This window comes from Melozone crissalis, unplaced genomic scaffold (genome assembly GCF_028551555.1).
Source record: "Melozone crissalis strain CALT ecotype California unplaced genomic scaffold, PUWL_Pcris_2 ptg000045l_1, whole genome shotgun sequence".
In the NCBI taxonomy this organism is placed as follows: Eukaryota; Metazoa; Chordata; class Aves; order Passeriformes; family Passerellidae; genus Melozone; species Melozone crissalis.
Genome location: NW_026535823.1, coordinates 3,074,057 through 3,095,082, shown reverse-complemented (window position 1 = coordinate 3,095,082; position 21,026 = coordinate 3,074,057). Strand labels below are relative to the sequence as shown.

Below are 21,026 nucleotides of genomic sequence, written 5' to 3'. Positions count from 1 at the left end.
GGAGAAATTAGTGCAGCAGTCCCACCCGACGCCCTGCTGCTCTGGGAAGATTCCAGGAGTGAAGCCCCACAACCACCAAAAGTCCTGAAGTTTGCAATAATTGATAATAAACCTAAAGGCTGATGTCACAGATGTAACAGGGACTTCCTGTGGGACTGTCTCAAATGAGAGCAAACTTAATGCAAATGGTGAAATCGTTTATTGCAAAATAAACACCACATTCAATCAGGGCTGTATCAAATGCAGAACCTCCTTTTTGCACTTCCCTTCAAAGCTTCAGTAAAAGCCTAAGTGTTAAAGAACTGCTGAGTAACAATTCCTTGCGCCTACTCCTGTTCTAACAAGTTTTCTACGAGAAAACCAAGCAGTTTAATAAGGCATTAACAGCAGGTACTATCCATCTCCCCAGAATATTTATAAACGTTGCAGAAATGCAGTGTCTGGGGACCTGGGGCTCTGCAGCGGCTCTTTCTGCACAGGGCTCCCGTGAGACAGGAATACTCTGTTATCCTCACGCTGATAAGTGCATCTGGGACTGGGACTGCCTGCAGCCCGCACTCAAATAGCAACACAAGCACTGCAGTCAGGTCTCCCACGCCCCTGGCCAGCACCCTGACGACAAGGTCATTGTTCCTCTGTCTCCCGCAGAAAAACGAGTACACACACACTATCTGCAGCCAGGGCAGTACTTTATACAAAGATCTCCAACTGCAGAATAATTGCAGTTACTTCTCTCTAACCTAAACTTATGTCAATACAGTCTGACTACGCTTGTCAGCTGTAATCCATCTTTTAGCTGGCCTTTGTGCTACAGATTTACCATTTCACTTGCAGAGACAGAGGATCCAGGCAAGCAAGCCTGCAAAGCCCACCTCTGTGCCCCCCCCAGGTCCACTGGCTTCTCTCAGGTAGCAGAAAGCTGCAAGGGCAAAAATACTGGATAAAAATAACACCCAGCACTGTCCCCTTGCAGCTCTTTCTGTAGTGCACAGCTGCCTGCTGTAACTGTGAGTAACCCAAGAGAAGACGTATTTCATTGTAAAAAAAACATCAGAGATGAACATTAGATATGCTTTGTTCCACATCAGGAAAGGGGTAATTATTAAATCAGTGAGTTACTCATATCTGAAGGGAGGAGATTCCAACTGCTAGAAACACACAAAGTCTCCAGTCCTCAAGCAGGAATGGAACAGTAAAGAGGCTGGTTTTTTTCCTTACAAACTTAAAAGTGTATGGTAGATTGGAGGAAGAAAAGAGCAAACCCACATCAACAACAACACCCACCATCAAAAAAAAAAAAAAAAAGGAAAACAACCAAAAAACATCACAACAAAACCCCACAACCAACCAGACAGGCTCTAAAAATTAGTGGAAAAAACAAAGAATGGAAATGAAGTTGTGTTTAACAGAATCCTACAGGAATCTGCCTTTGTTCCTACGCTATTCAAGACATCTATTGATTATTAACAATGGAAAACATCAAAGCTGGTCAAATATGTAGGTAGCAGAGAAGACAAGTGGTTGATAGAGAGTAGAAACATGCTTAACAAGGCAGTCAGCATCCAAAATGCACTTTAGCACTCCAAAGTCACACATCTAGAAACAAAACACATAGGGCATCCTCCCCAAACCAGAAAACTGAGCTGGGAACAACATACTTGCTCTGGGGATTCCTAACAGCCAGATAAATGTGAATTCCTAGCATGACAGTTTGGCCAGGGATACTTTACATGTGCAAATGGCAAATATCAAGAAGGAATAAATGAGACTGTGCTACATCTGATAAATGCTTGGCACTGCCACTACATCAGTTCTGGTGTTTGCTCTTTAAGAGGGAAGAGCTCAAATGAATTCAAAGAAGCCAACAGTAATGATTAATAGAAAGCTCTGGCCACATTGAAAAGCTCAGGTGGCTCAGTCTATTTAGCAAAGGGAAAAGGGAACAAGACAGCTAATCAAAAAACTCAAAGTGTCCACTATGAAACACAGATTTAACAATAATTCCCAATCTACAAGATCTGGGATAACAGAACTGAGCATTTAAAACTCTAAGCTGGATAAATGCACTTTAGAAATAGGGCAGTATCTTTATTTTCAGACAGATTTGTATACAGTCTCTCAGCAGCAGAGAGAAACAACTGGAAGAACGCATTTAAGGTTGTAGTGGAATTTCTCCATCACTCATGCTTGTTTAAAAGAAGCCCAGGATTGGCTGTTTCAGGGAGAGTTTGCACGCTAGTTCAAACAAAGCTATTCACAGAGGTTATTATCCAAGTTATGCAAGGGGCCATTACTAGATGACCACAACTGTTTTTTCTCATGTTAAAATTTATTAACTAGCTTTAGCCATCTGTCTAAAGCAGGAAAGTCATACATGCACAATTGTAATTTACCACTGCCCACACCCAAATTAGGCTCCTTTCACCATACCTTAGTACTTTCAACTCCATGCCCAAGAGTAGACATGAAAGGAGAGATTTTGCAGGGCACGGCAGGATTAATAAAGTCACAGAGAGCAAATCCTGAGACAGCAGCAACGCAGAACCTCCTCTGCCTCCTGTGCCCTGCTCAGTGCAGCAGCCCAAGGCTGTGGGTCAGCGTGAGCCACACCACATCACACGAGAGGCAGTCCTGGGCTATTCTGGGCCTAACCACACAGCTATGGGCTTCCTTCAGCATCCAAATCTCTCCTTGCTTTGCCAAGCGCCAGCAGGGCTCTGCAGGATCCCCCGAGCCCTGGCAGGCAGCAGAGAGAGCTGTGCCAGGACTGGGGCTCAGCTCAGCTCCCACGGCTGCTCACGGAGCTGTGCCCCTGCTCAGAGCCTGCCTGGGCACCCACGGCTGGGCCAGGGCTCTGGACATCCCTGTGCAGCCCACGGCTGGGTCAAGGCAGAGCCTCACACGTCGTGGTTACAGGGATTTCTCTCACTGCACCAAGCTCCTCAGACAGCACAGCACACGCACTTGTAGCTCTCTTTACCATGAAGGAAAGAGCAACAAAGCAGAGTTTCACAAAACCCCACCTAGGCCATTTCATCAGAGCCCCTCCAACTCCACCAGCAAGTACAAAATAAAACAGAACACAAACCAGCAAGTACAAAATAAACCAAAACACCCTAGAATTTAAGTGCTAAAGTGCTTTTTCATTCAGAAAGTCTAGAGGAACCTCTCAAGTTTTGTCCACAAGTAAATAAACCCCCAGAACATGTCTTCTCTCCAACCCCCAACACTCAGGGACACTGGAAGGTGCATTTGGCTGTTCCTCCTAGACAAGAGGGAGAAGGGAGCCTAAACACTGATTAAGAGCATTGCTGGTATGAATGAAAAGGAAAGCTGAGATATGTGCTCTGAGACAACCATCACCCACAAACAAACAGCATTTTGTACACAAATGTTCTGGTACAAAGTTGAAGAGCGCTCCAAGACCAGGCTTGCTCTGGTATCTTCTGAGGCTAGTCAGAAAAACATGGGGGAGTGCTCCTGACAGGGAACCGCAAAACCTCTTTTAACTTCAGCTCTTTTCATCTGGAAGGAGAAACATGCCAGCCCATGGAAAGATGGTAGGTCAGGTATCCCTGGCCCTTGTACCAACCATTTTGTTCTCCTCCTGGAGAAGTGCCTGGTCACAGAGTGATGCAACTTTGCCCTCCGGCAATTCAGTGCAATCCTTTTTGAATGTTAAAGAACAAAAAACCTACAGTCCAGACTTTCAACCATGTCTCCTGTCAAAAACATTTCTAGGCACAAATACTAGTAATTTAGCTCTAAATGCTGGTGTAGACAAAACTGCAAATATTTGCTCCTGATTCATGTTGGGCACCACATCATTTCTCTAAGAACAGAGGCAAACACTGAAAACATGCAGTCTAAGTCCAGACTTTTTTATAGGATATGATTAAGCCCAACAGCAGCTCCAGCTTCCCACCACCCCTGCTCTGCTCTCATCCCAACCTACTCTTTCAAGTTCTCTTTAGAGAGGAAAAAAACCCCACTTGTCTACAGAGCAGCTTAAAATTGTAGCAGCTTGTGTCAGCTCCAAATGACATGATCAGAACAGGAAACCAAATCTTTTCCAAATAAAAGCCACTGTTTCTCCTCAGTTTTCCATTTAACACTCAGAAAAAGAAACAGGAAGATGAAGTTTGTTCTGGCACCTTCTGGAAGCACATGAGGTCTCTCAGCCTACTTCAACAGGAATTTAATCTTTTAAGAACAAATTTCACATACAACTTAATTCAAATCATGATTTTTGAAAGCTAGAGAGAGGTTGAAATGGGAAAATGTCCTGTGGGCTGCATCAGCTATGCAGCTGCTTCTAATTAAAGCTTCTCCTTTACTCTCTCTGGGCTACTTTCCAGCACAAATACTTTAGAGCTCAGCCTTTTTTTTTTTCCCCTCCTCCTTTTCAGCTCCAGCCTGCATTTGCCTTAGCTCAGGCTCTCATGGAGCTAAACAAGAGACGTAGAAACAAAACAAAGGTATTTATCCAAATCTGAAGTATCCACAAACGCAGAGAGCTGCATTCGCTCTAACAACCTAACGCTGCAAATCAGAGCAGAAGACCCACAAAAGCTGTGCTTTTGGTTCTTCTGCCACAGAACTACACCAAAGTTACCTTCCAAAACTTAGCTCTCCCCTGCTTTCAATAGACTTGTGGAAAATATGCCTGGTCTGTTGGAAAAACTTCCTCATCTACTGTACTGTGTCTGCCTGGGCACATTCATGAGACAGCCTCTTCAAATGCACCTTATAGACAATTCTAACCAGACTTCCAGATGTTTGATTTTCATGGGAGTTTTCTACTCAGGCCCATGATATCATCTGGAGATGCACAGAAGAAAGCAGATGGTTTTAATTTAACAGGCAGAGGGAAGCATTTCCTCGTAGCCCTGCCTCTCGCCCTCCACCCCAACTCTCCTCCTCTTTGATTGGAAGATGCTCCATCGAAGAGGCTGAAAAATTCCCTCTGATGGCTGAGGCGAGAAGGGTCCCAGCTATTCGGTTACAGATCTTAACCAGACTTCCCTGTGGCTCCCGGGCTCTGACTCCCACACCTACACCTCCCCTCAGGAGGCAGAACAGGATTCTCTGGTTCGCTTTACAAACGCTCCTTCCCATGTCTCAAGGCGCCCGTTTGTGCGTCATACCCTGAGTGCGAGCGCTGGGATGGGACGGCCTCCCCGCCCTGCCTTTACAGCAGCACTCAGCCATTGTTCCCAGCCCACAAAGTGCCTCTGCACAGAGCCACTCCACAGTGCAGCAGCAGCAGCCACACTCGGAACACATTCAGCTTTTTCCATCCATTCAGAGCTCTGAAGAGCTTTTGGCGCGCACAGGTAACTCACAATAAAAAACCGTGACTGAAAATCACTACTCTGTTCCCAGAATCAAAGCTAGCTGTGCTGTACTCTCCCCTTTTTCCTCTGCCCTGGTCTCAAGGGTCTCCTTTAACTTCTGAAAGGAGACAGAAGGAAACAGAAAAGGGCAGACCATTCTCAGAAAGGGACAACTTCTCAACTTCTGCATTTAGCCTCTTCTGGAAAACTCTCAGACCTCATCCTGCTACAAGGTCTCCTATGGGTATTCCCCATTCACTAGCCTAGGAGTGATTAGTCTCTGGAGACAGATCCCAAGCAGATATCAGAGGCAGTCTCAGAAGCAGTTCTGCGGTCTTGGATCTTGCCTTCGGCCCCAGAAGTCCTCTTAAATCCAAGCTAAAATTCATTTATGAAGGTCCATCTTGAAGGAAAAGTAGGCCAAAACCTTGCAAGGAGTTGAAGTTACTGTCAGCTGGAATTAAGACAGAAGTCCCTTACTGCCACGCCATTGCTGCTTTGAGTTTGGCATTTTTTGGAGGTCCTCCTGCTGCCAGTCTACACATAAACTGCATCATGCTATGGAAAATGTGGACAAACTTCAGCACACAGTGGGAGAAATGCTGCTAACTGAAGGGACAGGGGCACACAAAGCTGTGCAAACCCTGGCAGCTTGGGATGTGCTGCAGGAGACTGTTCTTTTGGCACTCCACGTCCCCATTTGACTGAGCACAGCTCTGAGGTGTTTTACACCATCAGGAGTAACAGAAGCCCTCAGTGTTAAAGCAGCTCTTGGTTTCACAGAGGTACAGCTATCCCTTCTGGATACACAAATTGCAACACTCCTAAGGTCAGAAATTCAGTCCTCAAAGCCTGCCAAGCACAAGCAGCACCAAAGCCCTAAACCTTGCAGCACCCCTATGTCAACTCCCTCCCCACTTCTGCTTCTCCCCTGGCACACCTTCTGCTCCCTGCCACAGGGGTGGGAAGCTGGGAGAGGCCACAGCTATGGAACACGGGGAAATCAGTCAGTCAGGAGACTCTGTGCTCCTGGGCCCTGCCCCATCCCAAGCAGAGGCACTGCCCCATCCTGCACCCACGTGCAGGGAGCAGATCCCCGTGCTCAGGAAACAGCCATGCCAAAATCTCTGCTCTGCCTGTCCTGGAAGCAGCTCCCTGTGCCCACACCTTCCTCCCCAGCCTGCTGCAGCTGCAGAAACGCTGCAAGATCACAGCTCTGCCCATGGGCTCTTCCCACCACTGCTTCCCAGTCATCCAGCAGCAGGGAGACAAGAAATGGCTTTGCTTTGGTGGTCACAATCAGCATGGAGCAACGAGGAACTGTTACCCTGCTTCTCCTTGGATATCAGAGGATACAAGAAGGTTCCTTCGTGTTTGACACTGCAGTGGGTAAAAGGCTGCCTAGAGATGCTTTGGGGGGAAAAAACCTCACCCATCACAGTGCAGGGCAAAGCCAAACTCCAAACTGAACCTGCCTTTTGTCACAGCAGGACCAAGAAAGCTTGGAAGGTCCCCTCCAGTGCTGCTGCAGATACAGATATTCTGTGGACCAAGGCCTGCATCCTCACCATGAGAGTCACTGAATGAGTGCAGAAAAGAGCTCTCACACACCAAAAAAATCCTGTCTTTGGAAGATGCAAACACAGGAATGTGCAATTTTCTAAATATAAAACCAAGGTCAGAGGAGGGCAGTAACTTTGTGAGCAGTGCCACAGAAGGACAGCCTGGGCCAGCAGCGTCACCAGGGGAACAGAGCTGCTTAAAGGGCACTCACAGCAGCAATCTGATAAAGCTCAACCCCAGCTTCCTTACAGGGGTCACACTCACTGTTCCCATAACAGATGCCAGACACACACCACGAAGGTTTCTCAGCAGAAAACCAGCTTTCCTTTTTAATGGAGGAGATGCTACAGGATGTTCAAAGGAAGCTGCTTCAGCAGCATGCTGCCATCCACCGCTGGGCAAAAGACCCAGACTAGGTGTTTTGTTATCAGTGCTTACTCATATCTTATCACATTTGGTTATTGCTGAGGCAGGTTCTCCCTCAGCAGTTCACCTAGGAGACAGCAGGACTGACGGGATGGCCTGACCACACACTACAACAAAGAGCTCAGCCAAGGGGAGACACAGAAAGAGGAAGAGAGCCAGCTATAATAACTTATTGCCCAGCAAAGGAAGTACTGCAGATAACTTCAAGAAAGTGGAAGGGGTGGAGATGCTGCTAATCATTGAGAGATCCTGCAGACTCAGAAGCCAAGCCACTTGCTTTAGTAATAAATTCACTTTCCTGAGCAAAATATTTCTACTCTCACAACCATCAAAAATTCAGAAAGTCATTTAGGTTACTAAACCGGAGAGAAAGTTCCCCTATTCAGAGTTCCTCATAGTGCAGGAAAGAAAAAAAAAAGTCAAAACCAAAACAGGATGCTAAGAATCAGCTTGCTGAAGGTAGACACTCCACAATTGAGGTGGGTTTTGCTACTTTGTTCCTTCCTTTCTGCAAAAATGTGTTCTTGAGCCAGAACTAAAAGGCACTTAGTAATCTCCGTATACAGCTCTTTGTTAGCCTTTCCAGTTAATACAGCACCTGCAAAGGAGCTGAGCTGTTTCTTGAAGGAGGGGTAGGTTTAAAACCAGCAAGAACACTTTGCACAACAAGGAGGAAGGCATGATTATTATTGTAAATGTGTGCTAAAAAAAAAATGTAACGCTGGTCAAAGCTGCCATTGTAATAAGGGAAACGCGTCAAGATCTGGGCTGCACCACAAACAGTGCAGAGTTAATCAGATGAACCAACAGAGGCTGTAAAAAACAATTGCTAAGACACGGTTAAGAGGAGCATGCAAGCTGGAGAAAATGTCCTGAGGAAGGTAAAAGCAGCACCAACATCAATAGCAGTCTTGATTATTACCTTTATTGTGACCTACATACTTTGGCTCCAGACTAACATGCTTAAGGAAACACCAGAAAGACCTACAGAAGACACCTATTTCTTGTTTCAGTCTCAAAATAGAAGTGAAAAGCAGGAAAAGTTCCTGCTCTCTTTTAAGCTGACATCAATATAAAAGCCTGGAAAGGAAAGAAATAGGAACCAGAAACAGTTAGAAATTTCAGAAGAAACTTACAGGGAATAACAAGTTACATATTTGCTTTTCTGTGGCCTTTCTGCACATCAGGTATTGATCTGAAACCTGAGGAGAGCCTCCAATGAGATTATGATTTCCCCTTTGTGTGCCACAGGTGCAATTTCAGTACATCAAGCTCTATGCACCACATTAATGGAGAATTAAAGGTTGTGGTTATGGGAGATGGAAGTGTAAAGAAGTGTGAGGAGCACAGCTCTGTGTTAGCCGAGCCAAATCAACAGGAGAAAATTCACTAATATTTCAAGAATGCTGGCACTAAGATAATGCCTTAGCATGCTAGAAAATGACACAACTTGAACTGATGAAGTAAACAAGCTCTAGAAAATAATCTGGTTACTGCAGACATAGTAAATTAACCCAACCAAACAGAGAGCATTCTTTTTTTTTGCAAAATAGCACTTTATTAAAAAAAATTAAAATCTCAGTACTGCAGTTTGAAAGGTGAACTGCATTTAAATAGACGTGATGTTTTCCAGATAACACAGACCCTGCCAAAGCTCCTGCTGATGAGCTTCCCATGCAGCAACAAAGTGAAGATGGGTGTCAGCACTTACCAAAATCAATTTACAAGATGCAAACAAGTGTGGATATTTGGTTGGGGGGTGGTTGTTAGTGTGTTTCAGCAACTCACATGTATTACTTGCTCTCAAGCAGTAGAAGGGAATTGGCACACTTCAGAGTGGAGAATAGTTCTGAAAAACCTCAAAAATATTTAAATTGAGGCTGGAGCTCTATGAAGTAAGGTGAGCTATTAAGATGGAGAGCAAGTTTCAACTTAGCTTGTGGGTCTGGAAACAAGGTACAGAGTTTACCTCTATGATGAGTTTGGCCTCAGTTCCCAACCTGGTGCAAAGAAATCCAGCTGACAAAATCCAAACCCAAATCCTGAACAAGAATCCCAGATCTCCTACATCACAAAAAGCTAGCACACAAGAATTAATCCATTATAAAGAAACACCAACTGTGCTAAAACTGTTATGCTGAAAGAACCCCTTTAAGAAAAATCTCAAAAAATCACATTTCCTTTCTGGCTAAGATCCTGAAGGAAAGAAAATGGGTAATTAAATTGATTAGAAATGAAACCAACTTACTTGCAATATCCTGTACCATTTTGATATGGAATGCACTTTCCCTCATTAACACATGGCTTGGAGTCATCCATACACTGCAGAGCTGAAAGAAAAGAAAAGAAAAGAAAACAACCATCAAACCCATAGCTACAATACATGTCAGGTCAAAGCTTCATTAGCGTATTCAGGGGAGTGAAAACTTTATAGGACTGGAACAAAAACAAAGACACTATCACATGGCTGGATTTCATCTCTGGCAGCATCAAAAGAGCCAGACTGAAAGAAGAATCAAATACAGATTTGTTCATCAGGCAACCAAATCTTTCCAGAATTTCTTGAAGGTGGGTTTTCAAAGCAAAGTGAGCAGCAACTTCGGCAAGCTCCAAAGACACTCGTGTTGGCACCTGCATGCTTTGGGTTAAGTGTCCTCAGCTACCACTTTCTGATCAAAATTCTGGACTGAAATTCTCTGAAATACAAAGCAGCTACTCCTAAGCCTTCTTCCAGAATATTTAATCTCAAATCCTTTCCTTCTTTTTTACTGTCTCTAGGGGTACCTGGCACTGAAATAAGGGCATCTGTCCCTCATGAGCTGACCTGCTGATTATCACCAGCAACCCAGAATTTGCTGCAACAGGTACTGCTGTGGCCCTCTGACTTCAGGCAGGATCGTGTTGGCAAATAAATGGAAACCACCAGACCAGTTGACAACTTCCAGCAGAGAATTCGGTATTTCTAAGGAGATGCTCTGTAACTCACACTTGATGTTTTTTGCCGCCGCTTTTAAAAAGGCATTAAGCATGACACAGCTCAGGGCCAGCCAGTTTGTACCCAAGTCTACAGGAAGCTCTAGTGAGGTCTGTCCTGATGGAACCTCCAGCTCTGGCAAGTGCTCTTCCCTTCACAGGGACCTGAAGCAGCACTCCAACGTGACCAGAAGGATGGGAACTCTTTTGGAGCCACAAAAATTGAGCCATTCCACCCAGACCACAGCCTGCCATTTGAATAGCACCAAACTACCAGATAAAGCTCTCAGAACCACATCAGCTGGGTCCTGTCCTGAGCTTATCCACAGACCAGAAATCACAAGCTCTTCCCAGCCTCCAGTTCTGTCTCCTGGCCCCAACCTCACACCCTTCCATGCCTTTAGAGACCCCCTTTCCACAACCTTATTGCATTTGGGAAAGCATTTAGCCAACCTTAATTAAAGGCACCTAAAGACATCAATAACATCCAACCACCCAAACTGCCCCCTTGTCAGCCAGCTGTTGGAGGGTTGACTGCCTCCCCTTCATTTTTTTTAAATAAAGATGGTTTTCCTCTCCTCAAGTGGTACTAAATTTTCAAAACAAACTCAGCAAGGGGCATCAGGGAGAACTGGTGCAAACCACCCCTGAGGTTGATGTGCTGGTGACCAAGGAATGGGGCTGGGAAAAGTTAACACAGCAGTCCCACTAAGCTCTCCCTGCAACCCGAGCAAATTCAGTCCAGCAACTGGACAGCTTGGAACAGACTCTGCTTCTGCAGTCCAGGGCTTGAAGAGTTATTTCTCAATAACCCTGAGCACATAAACAGGTCGCACGCACTACGAGGCACTATAGGAACGTTTCACTTGCAATCCCTGCAGAGAATACAGTTAAATTCAACCCAGATCCCCGGGAAGAGTATCAGTGTTTCCCACAACACAAGCATGCTTGCTGCTGTTAACTCGATTTCTGAAAAAGGGGCACTTGGATGGCGCTGCTTCTGCAGAGCTCTCAGGAAATGAACAAAATTCCACTCTGAGCCCCTTTGAGATAACCCCCAGGTCAGGGTTACCAAGCGACAGAAACACTGCCAGGGATTGTGCACGGCATTCCCCACAGCAGGCAGGGCTCACTTGCACCTGTCTGACCATTTCTGTCCCATTTAACCGCAACCTCCACGCGGCTCTGACTCCAAAGCTCATCTGCTGCTGTCTACCACGGCAGCAGCTTGTGCTCACAGCAAAGAGTAGCTCTAGTTAGCAGGGCTGGCTTGCACCGTGTCCAAGAGAAAATGCTGTGTGGCCAAGGGAGAGTGCTGGGATTCAGGGACTCCCACCACCCACCCAGGGCTCTCCAGGGTGGGGTAAAGCGAGCTGTGCCACACTGCAGAGAGCCAGGAGGGGAACCAGCCTTGGGATTCCCACCCCAGCACCTTGAATTCCCATTCTTCCCGCACGAATCGAGCCAGTGAAGCAAATACTCAGAGGATTATTTCTTTTGTGCTCGCGCTTTCAAACACAATTTTGTAATCTCGTCGAGTACCCGCGTCCCCAGTGAGAACTGAGCGGCCAGTTGATTTTGTAACCCACATGGTAAAAGCTTAACCAGCACTTGGCCAAAAACACCTCCCAGCACAGGCACACAGAGGGGAACAAGAGCCTGGAGGGGTCACAGCAAGGAGGATCCCAACCAAGGATTCCAACTCGGTTTGCTAGAGGCAAATACAGACACAGCAGAGAGGCTTTAGCAAAGTAATGATTAATTTTCCTGGGGTTTTTGACAAATTATTCCCACCTTGAACTGCTGTTTAGCAGGTCATAGAACTACTACCAGCCTTTAGAGTTCTTTCACTGAGACAATGGGATATATTTTCTCTATAGTAATTCAGAAGTGAAAGAAGCTAAGAAAACAAACACAAAAATACTTCGTACTTTTTCAGCTTTAGACTGAATAGACATGCTTTGAAATGCAACTACAGCTGAAATGAATGTAAATGTAGCCATATTCTATAGTAAAATAAGTAAAGAGTCATGTGACTTCTCTTGGAAAAAAAAAGAAATCACAAGGGAAATAGAAGACTACAGTTCTCACAGTAAAATTAGCATTTCTGTGCACAAAGCACTGTCTTCCTGTATTTCACTATATCTTTCATAAAAATTTCACAACACATGCAAAACCAAGGCATTTCAACACAAATCACTTCAAAAGCTACTTCTCTGCTACTCCACCATGTTGAGATCAAGAGTGGAAAGTGCCAGAAACCACCTCCTACCTCAGCCAGCACAAAAAGCTTGTTTTGCTGCAAGCACTGTGTGAGCTGGGAATACTCTGGTGTGTACAGCATGAGACAAGGCAGCCTTGCCTCGAAAAGATAAAGCCACTTTTCTAGAAGCCATATATAGACAGCACCAGCACATTGTCAAGGCTCTGACAGCTGCTTTTGACAGTTTTCTTCTGTGTTTAACACAAACAGAAACGCTGACTTGGTGGTGGTTTTCTGGCCTGCCAGAAGGTAGGTTGGCCGCGTGAATTTTAGGCACATCACAGGGATATTGGGAAGACACCCCCTGGTTTTGAAAAGACTGGTTTCTCCTGGAGAGGGCAGGCCATGCCAGACAGGAGCACCCAATTTCCAGCAGTGACTGCAGCCAAGGCTGAAGGATTCTCAGCAAAGGGCTCCTGAGTGCAGCCAAGATGAACAGACCCAGCCTGGAGTCCATACCAACCCTTGCCTGCACTGAGATGCAAACCCTAACCTGGTTTGGGTTTCATCTCATTTCACATCCCACCAAGACCATTTTCCAAAACCAGATAACCACTGCTGTAAAATGAGCGCAATGCACACTATAGGGAACGCTGGAATTTTCGACATCCAAATCTGAAGCCACAACTGGGGCACAATTATGACTAGATTTAATTTTTCTTTTCTGGCTAAAGAGACAGTTAAAATCTAGGGGGGAAAGAAAAGTTTTGTTTCTGCCTCAGTGTTCTTTACGACGCCAAGATTTTCTGGATGTTGTGATTTGGTTTCCACACGTCATCTGCCGACTATAAATTCAAATATTTTCTGGGCTATAAATTGAAAAGAAATAGTGCAGGATTAAGATCAGAAGTTGTGTCAAAGTTCAGCTTTTGAGAGAACTTTGCTATAGGGAACTCGAGCCATAACCAGAGCAAGTCTGAAAGGGCTTTGTTCTAACTACCCAAAGGAAAGTAATGCCAATAAACTCCTTGCCCACAAGTTCAGAGAAAGTCAAACAGAAATAGATTTGAAAAATACCAAAACAATTAATGCTGTGAGAAAGACATTATAAAGCTGATTTCCTGTAGCTCTGTGGTTGATTATCCTGCATTTCAGGAGGTGCAGGCTCTGGCCAAAGGTTTTATTTTAAGCAAGGGGAGAGCGATGTCCTGGCAGAGCACACAGCCGAGCTGCTGGTACAGCTTTCTCCAGGGAGGACACTGCATGTGCCTCTCTCCTCCTTCTGCCCATAAATGCTTCATTATGTTCATAGAAACTCAGAATCAGAGCCCAGACCTTCGTCCCACATGGTTAAAGCTTGCCCATAGGTTCAAAAGCTTTCTTGTGGGAGTGGGTGGAAAACAACCTACTGGAACGTAGGAAAAAAAGTCAAGCTAAAAACACATTTAAGACTAGACAGAAAGTAAAGGACAAAATAGGTTCCTACAACCTTTATGCAGGCAGTGAATTTTCTGTCTCGATTGAGATTCACGAGAATCAGGCTGTCAGTTCAACTGTGCTACCCATTATGCGCGCAGGGAGAGGAGGAAAAAGGATTTGGAGCCCTCGAACAACAGCAACACAAGACGAGGCATGGAAAAATCCCAGCTCAGGGCTGCTCCACAGAGGTGGATCAGCTCAGAGGAGCACCAGTTACACAACAAATCAAGGGGGTCTCAGATTCCAGGGGAGGGAAAGACAGCTGCTGCTTCCCTTCAGGAAAAGCAGAGCGTGAAGAACGCGGTTAATGCTGAAACACGAGGTACATTCTGCAGGAAGGTCCTCCCTGCGCAGAAAGGGACAAAATTCCACAGCAGCACAGCACACAACTGCTGGAAGGGCTGGTAAGGAGTAAGCAGCACTGTGCATATGGGGAGAATACCCAAAGATAACCAAATTTTGGAGGAAAACCACAAAGGACTAATTACGCTGCTCACTAACCTCAAGAGATTACAGCTCCAGCGAGATTGCATAGCAGGGAAGAAACCACTAGTAAATACCAGCTAGCTGAAAATAGGAAAATAGCTTTTTCTTTTTTTTCTTTTTTTCCTATGGCAGGCACATGCAGGGGGAAGGAAGCAAACTGGTAAAAATCTTCCCTGTGAAAAAGCAGCAAAGCCTCATACCCAGCTCAGATTTAGAAACCATTAACATTTGGGGAATTTAAACAAGCTGACCAGTTAGCACTTCACACACTGAGGGTAGTAGTTAAAGACAAAGCTTGTCTACAGGGCATGGAAACAGTCTGCAAAGTGAATTGCTTTAATCAGATTAAGACATCTCCACACTGTTTTTACACACAAAAGCCTGAAATCAATTGGATAATGCAAAACTCATCAACTGAGAAGCAAAGCAGAGCTCAGAGAAGTGTGAAGGCACTCAACCAACACCTTTTGGGAGAGAAAACTTTAGTATCTAAACTGGTTTCTTTCACTAAGGCTCTAGACAAGTGCAAAAAATTTTGAAAAGAAACATATTTAAGTGGATTTCAGAAGAACAAGCCTGTAAACATGAAGAAATTAATCGGTTTTGGTTTGCTTGGTTTTTTTTAATTGGAGGATGCCAACACCCAATCTGACTACACAAAGCTCTTGGACATGCAGAACCTCATGCCCTGCCAACATCTGGCCCAAATCTCTATTCCAAACACCAGCAACAACTACTAACTAACCCTCCTAAGAACAGAGCTGGGAACCATTCTGTGGATTCACAGGTATGGTTGAATTATTTCATCCTTGGGGTCTCAGGCCCAGGAAGCTGCAGGAACACTGATACGTATATCAGATGCAGCTACAGTTCATGTGACACTGCTGCTGCTGAAAAACTACAGATAAAAACTCCCATTGTAATAGAAACTGAATTTAGGATGAACTTGCAGCACAGTTTGAAAGACTGTCAGTCACCGTGCTCTCCATCTCCCCTACTGTCCTCTGCCTTTCCCCACTTGCAGTTTTCCAAACAAAGCCAAAATGCCTAAAATCCAGAACTGCAACATAAAGCACTTAGTTAGGAAGGAAAAAAAAAAAAAAGTTTTCAACAAAAAAATGTAGGGAAGGCAATTAAAGAGCTGAAGAGGTATTGGTGTTTCCATGGCAATCTGGCAGGCGGGAGCCATGCTCGCCTCTTCTCCCAAGTGTTCCGTCATTCTGCAGCACTAAATCTTTATTAAAGTGAACGCTGAGCATGTGTGCCCGTGCAGAAATGTGAAATCTTTATTACTAAAGTGAAGGCTAAGCAGTGCAGAAATGTTAAATTTTATTATTAAAGTGAACGCTGAGCATGTGTGCCCATGCAGAAATGTTAAATTTAATCATTAAAGTGAACACTGAGCATGTGTGCCCATGCAGAAATGTTAAATTTTATCATTAAAGTGAATGCTGAACATGTGTGCCCGTGCACAAATGTTAAAACTTTAATAGTAAAGTGAACGCTGAGCATGTGTGGCCATGCACAAATGTTAAAACTTTACTAAAAAGAAGGCTGAGCATCTGTGCCTGTGCACAAATGTTAGAACTTTAATAGCAAAGTGAACACTGAGCATATGTGCCCATAAAGAAATGTGAAATCTTTTAGTAAAGTGAATACTGAGAATGTGTGCCCATGCACAAACGTTAAAACTTCACTAAAGTGAACGCTGAGCATGTGTGCCCGTGCAGAAATGTTAAATTTTATTATTAAAGTGAACACTGAGCATGGTCCCCGTGCAGAAATGTTAAATTTTTTTATTAAAGTGAACGCTGAGCACGTGTGCCGTGCAGAAATGTTAAATTTTATTATTAAAGTGAATGTTGAACATGTGTGCCCGTGCACAAATGTTAAAACTTTAATAGTAAAGTGAACGCTGAGCATGTGTGCCTGTGCAGAAATGCTAAAACTTTACTAAAGTGAAGGCTGAGCATGTGTGCCCATGCACAAATGGTAAATCTTTACTATTAAAGTGAAGGCTGAGCATGTGTGCCCATGCACAAATGGTAAATTTTATCATTAAAGTGAACACTGGGCATGTGCGCCCATGCAGAAATGTGAAATATTTATCATTAAAGCGAACACTGGGCACGGTCCCCATGCAGAAATGTTAAATTTTATCATTAAAGTGAAGACTGGGCATGTGTGCCCATGCAGAAATGTTAAATTTTATAATTAAAGTGAAGGCTGAGCATGTGTGCCTGTGCAGAAATGTTAACTTTTACAATTAAAGTGAAGGCTGAGCATGTGTGCCTGTGCAGAAATGTTAAATTTTATCATTAAAGTGAACTCTGAGCATGCGTGCCCATGCAGAAATGTTAAATTTTATAATTAAAGTGAAGGCTGAGCATGGTCCCCGTGCAGAAATGTGAACTTTCATCATTAAATGAACACTGAGCAGTGCAGCAATGCTGTCCCGGCGCCCCGGCAGAGCGGGAGCAGGGCTTGCTTGCTGCATGGAACAAACAGCAGGCGCCCGTGCCACTCTGAGATACAAAGCTCTTTTTTCATCCCCATGGCAGTCTAAAAAAAGGACATGTGCCCTAGGAACAGACTATTTTCTAAACAGAACAGACGATTATTTCTGCAGATCTCAGATGACCCTGCTCAGAATGATACAAGCACTACTTCTAGACAAGCCCTCGACTTCTGCTGGAGAGACGATTCCAAAACTAATTCAGAGAAACTGAGGGCATTAAAAAAATCCACAAAATTACTTTCTAACACGTGCTTAGGAAAGCTCTTTTTCCCATAAGGTGGATGCTGTTTCCCTAAGGTGTCCCAAAGGAGGGGTGACAGTCATCACTGTACCCATGCTCCACTGAAGAGCCATTGGCCAAGAGGACAAACTCAAAGGAAACGATGCTACACCTGGAGCTACTGCACAGTTACTGTACTACCTGGGCAGTTACAACAACTGCTTGGGTTTGATGCTGAGTAAAATAGATTCCCAGCAGAAACAGGCTGCCAGAGTCCTGCTGCTGCTTTTCCATCTACTCCTGGTCCTGGGCTCAAAGGCAGCCCCCCATACTCTCCGTGGCACAGACACCAGCTTGGGAAATGGGAGAACCCGAACAGGATCTACCGAAGGAATCACCCACTTATTGCAACAGCAGCAAATAATTTAAAAAAATAAAAATAAAATTAGGGAGGGAAGTAGCTGTGGAAGCTGACAAAACCCAACCCATCCACTGAAAGACATTCAAATGCCACCAGAGGCGTGAGTCCTCCTTTCCCAAGGATTCAAGTCCTGAGAACGGGAGCAGGAGGATCTTCACGTATTTATAATCTGACTAAGTGATGCCCTGCAGGAAGTGATGCGAGCGAGCCAGATTTTCATAACGCTCCCTTTTGAAAGTCTAAATCAGCGTCTTTGATAAGAACAAATTTGATAGATGGCAACACCTCCAAAAAAATCAAGTCGAACTCGCTCTCCCATTAGCAAATCCATATCAAGCACTGTCAGCGTTATCTGAAGTCCTCCAAATTTCACTGGGTGAATACCAAAGACCTCAGTCTGCAGTCCACGCCAGCACAGCGTCGATTGAAGGTGGATTGTAACCTGTCCGAAACACGGCTGGCAGGCAGCCTGGTGAGACACAGCACCAGCGGTAATTAACGACAGCGGGTAATTAGGGTGGGCTCGACAGCCGGCCCAGAAGAGACGGGAATGGTTCCCAGCAATTATCGGGTGAGGATCCTCACCAAAAGCGCAGGTGTCGCTGCCCCACCCCAGCTTACTGCACCTCCGAGTGCAGCCCTTTGCAAAACCAAACTGGAAAAGCGAGTTGCTGCAGCAGGGCGCCTGCATGATGAGACAGGGCTGAGCAGCGCAAAGCGGAGCGCTCCGCGCATCCAGGAGCCTCCTCTTTATTGACCAAGAGGGCTGACATCAGGTACCTGCCCTCTCTTGCACAAGAGCATCAAGCCAGTTGAATGTGCACCCGAAAATACCCTTTCGGTGACTTCATCTCTCCCTTTCCCATTAATTCAAGGCGCAGCTCCCACTCCCAGGGAGCGATACCGAGCAGATGCAGGTCAGCATCTCACAACGACAGGAGTCACTTTCAGCCTGGATTTGTCACCTCTGCCGACCAGCCCTTTGTTCAGCACCAGGAAGAGATTTCACCCACAAAGGCAAAAAATCTCGGCAGCATGGGAGGACCTCGGGCGAGAGTACCCAGGCAAGTGACAACAGGTGATGCCACAGCTGCTTCTCTCGGCCCCTCAGGGAAAGGGCCAGCAATAAGCTGCCAAATTGTTCCTATGAAAGTACAGTTTCACTAAGTGGACACGACATTTAGTCTTTGCAAAATCAGTGTTTTGCCATCTTAGTGGGCTGGGTAAGCCATTTCCAGAAATGACGGTGCTACAATGCACCACAAGTCCATGCTACCACAAAAGCATATTTCTGAGACACCTACCCCTGAAAGACCCTTTAATTCTCCTTTTGAACAAGCCTAGCCAAAACACATTTGTGAAACAGCTTTTTTAAAAAACTCCAAGCACCTTCTTGCAACATATTAGCAAAACTAAATCGGCTTTCAGAGGGGATTACTGGAAAAAACCCCAACATTTCTCCCAGGAGACAAATACTGACCATTTTTAATCTGGCCATTTCGAAGTCAAAACAGATCGATTGACTGACCCAACTATTCTGCATCCAAACCAGCAAGAGGTGGCTAAAACGCCACATTCAACAATTTCCACTCCAAAACCATACTGAACAACAAAAAACCAGTGTCTTGCTCGCTCATCCCTAAACGACTTCCACTAATACTTTCTCCCATCGCTGCACTCTTCTCAAGTCATCTGAAGAGCAGTCTAACCTCTCAAGAGCAAAAAGAAGGAATGAGAAGGCACGCAACAATCAATCAATGACTGCTGCTCCTCGATAGCTTTAACGCGGCGCGGGACCGCGCAGGATTCACTGCGGGAGCAGGAGCTGTGCAAATGCCATGAGATCAACCTCCACCAGATCCCCTCGCTTGTGGCTATGAACAAGCCTCGCACATAACGCCAGCGCGCAGGGGAACAGTGCCCAAAAGCGGCACTTCCCTCAGATGTGCACACATGGCTTTATCGCAGCAGCAGCGGGAGGAGGAGGAGGAGGCGCGGCAGAGATTCCCCGAGTGTGTGCAGGAATGTCCCCGCACACAAAGCTCCGCGGCGCAGGTATGCGGAGCGCCGAGCCCCGCACGCCCTCTCCTCCCGTTCGCTGCCCGTTCCGCAGCTCGCTCCCCGGGCGCGGCGCATCCCGGCCGGGCAGCGCGGGGCGGCTCCGGGGGCTCCGGCAGCGCCGTTCCCACGGGGCTCAGCCGCCGCCGCCGCCCCCTCCCGCCCGTCCCTCGGGGGCCGCTGCACAAAGCGGCGGCGGCGCCGGGCCCCCCGCGCGATGTCACCCGGCCGCGGGTCCCCGTCCCCGGCGGCAGCGCGGGGGAGGCGAGCGGCGGAGCGCGGCCGGTGCCCCCCGCGCCGCCCCTCGCTCGGCGCCCCGCCGCAGCCTCCCCCCACCACCCACCCGCGCCCCCCGGCACTCACCGGCGGCGGGCTCGGCGCGGCGGAGCACGGCCAGCACCAGGGCGAGGAGCGCGGCGAGCGCGGGCCCCGCTCCGCGGGCCATGGCCACGGCCGCTCCCGCCGCCACCGGCTCGGCGGAGGGATCTGGGCGCCCGCCCCGCGCGGAGGGACACGGCCGTGCGCGCCGCCCCCGCTTCCTCCGCCGCGCCCCGCCCCGCCCTCCCGGACCGCCGGCAGGGGGCGCCCGACAGCGGGAACGAGGGGCGGGAACGGGGATGGAGCGGAGATGGAGAGGGATGGAGAGAGATGGAGAAGGATGGAGTGGGATGGAGCGGGATGGAGCGGGGATGGACACGGGATGGAGCGGGGATAGAGCTGGAATGGAGCGGGGATGGAGCGGGATGGAGCGGGGTGGAGCTGGGTGGAGCGGGGATGGAGCGGGGATGGAGCGGAATGGAGCGAGGATGGAGCGGGGATGGAGAGAAATGGAGCGGGGATAGAGCAGGGATGGAGCGGGATAGAGCGGGATGGAGAGGGGATGAAGCGGGATAGAGCTGGATGGAGCAGGGATGGAACGGGGATGGAGAGGGGATGGAGCGGGGATGGACCCGAGATGGAGTGGGGATGGAGCGGAATGGAGAGGGGATGGAGCGGGGATGGAGCGGTGATGGAGAGAGATGGAGCAGGGATGGACACGGGATGGAGCGGGGATGGAGCAGGAGCAGGGATCGACCCGGGGATGGAGCGGGGATGGACAGAGATGGAGGGGGGATGGAGAGAGATGGAGCGGGGATGGAGTGGGATGGAGCGGGGATGGAGCGGGGATGGACACGAGATGGAGCGGGATGGACCGGGATGGAGAGAGATGGAGCGGGGATGGAGCGGGGATGGACCCGGGAATGGAGCAGGGATGGAGCGGGGATGGAGCGGGGATGGACCTGGGAATGGAGCGGGGATCGAGCGGGAATGGAGCAGGGATGGACCGGGGACGGAGCGGGGAT

At 47.1% G+C, this 21,026-nt stretch overlaps 1 protein-coding gene across 4 annotated transcripts in view; it reads right to left on the bottom strand.

Annotated features, from left to right (window-relative positions):
* The window catches only part of NOTCH2 (notch receptor 2), a 93,860-nt gene extending 73,744 nt beyond the window's left edge, over window positions 1–20,116 (bottom strand). For 3 of the 4 annotated variants that reach the window (XR_008483656.1, XM_054285594.1, XM_054285593.1), the window contains exons 1-2: window positions 20,047–20,116; window positions 9,574–9,655 (exon numbers count right to left, since the gene is read on the bottom strand). Coding sequence is in view for 3 of the 4 variants with exons in the window: in XM_054285594.1 (XP_054141569.1) it covers window positions 9,574–9,644 (71 nt within the window). In the remaining variant the exon portion in view is untranslated. Of the gene's footprint in view, window positions 1–9,573; window positions 9,656–13,990; window positions 14,033–20,046 lie in introns of those variants that run through there. The other variant, XM_054285592.1, reaches the window with a different exon arrangement.
* Between the last annotated feature and the right edge of the window lie 910 nt (window positions 20,117–21,026).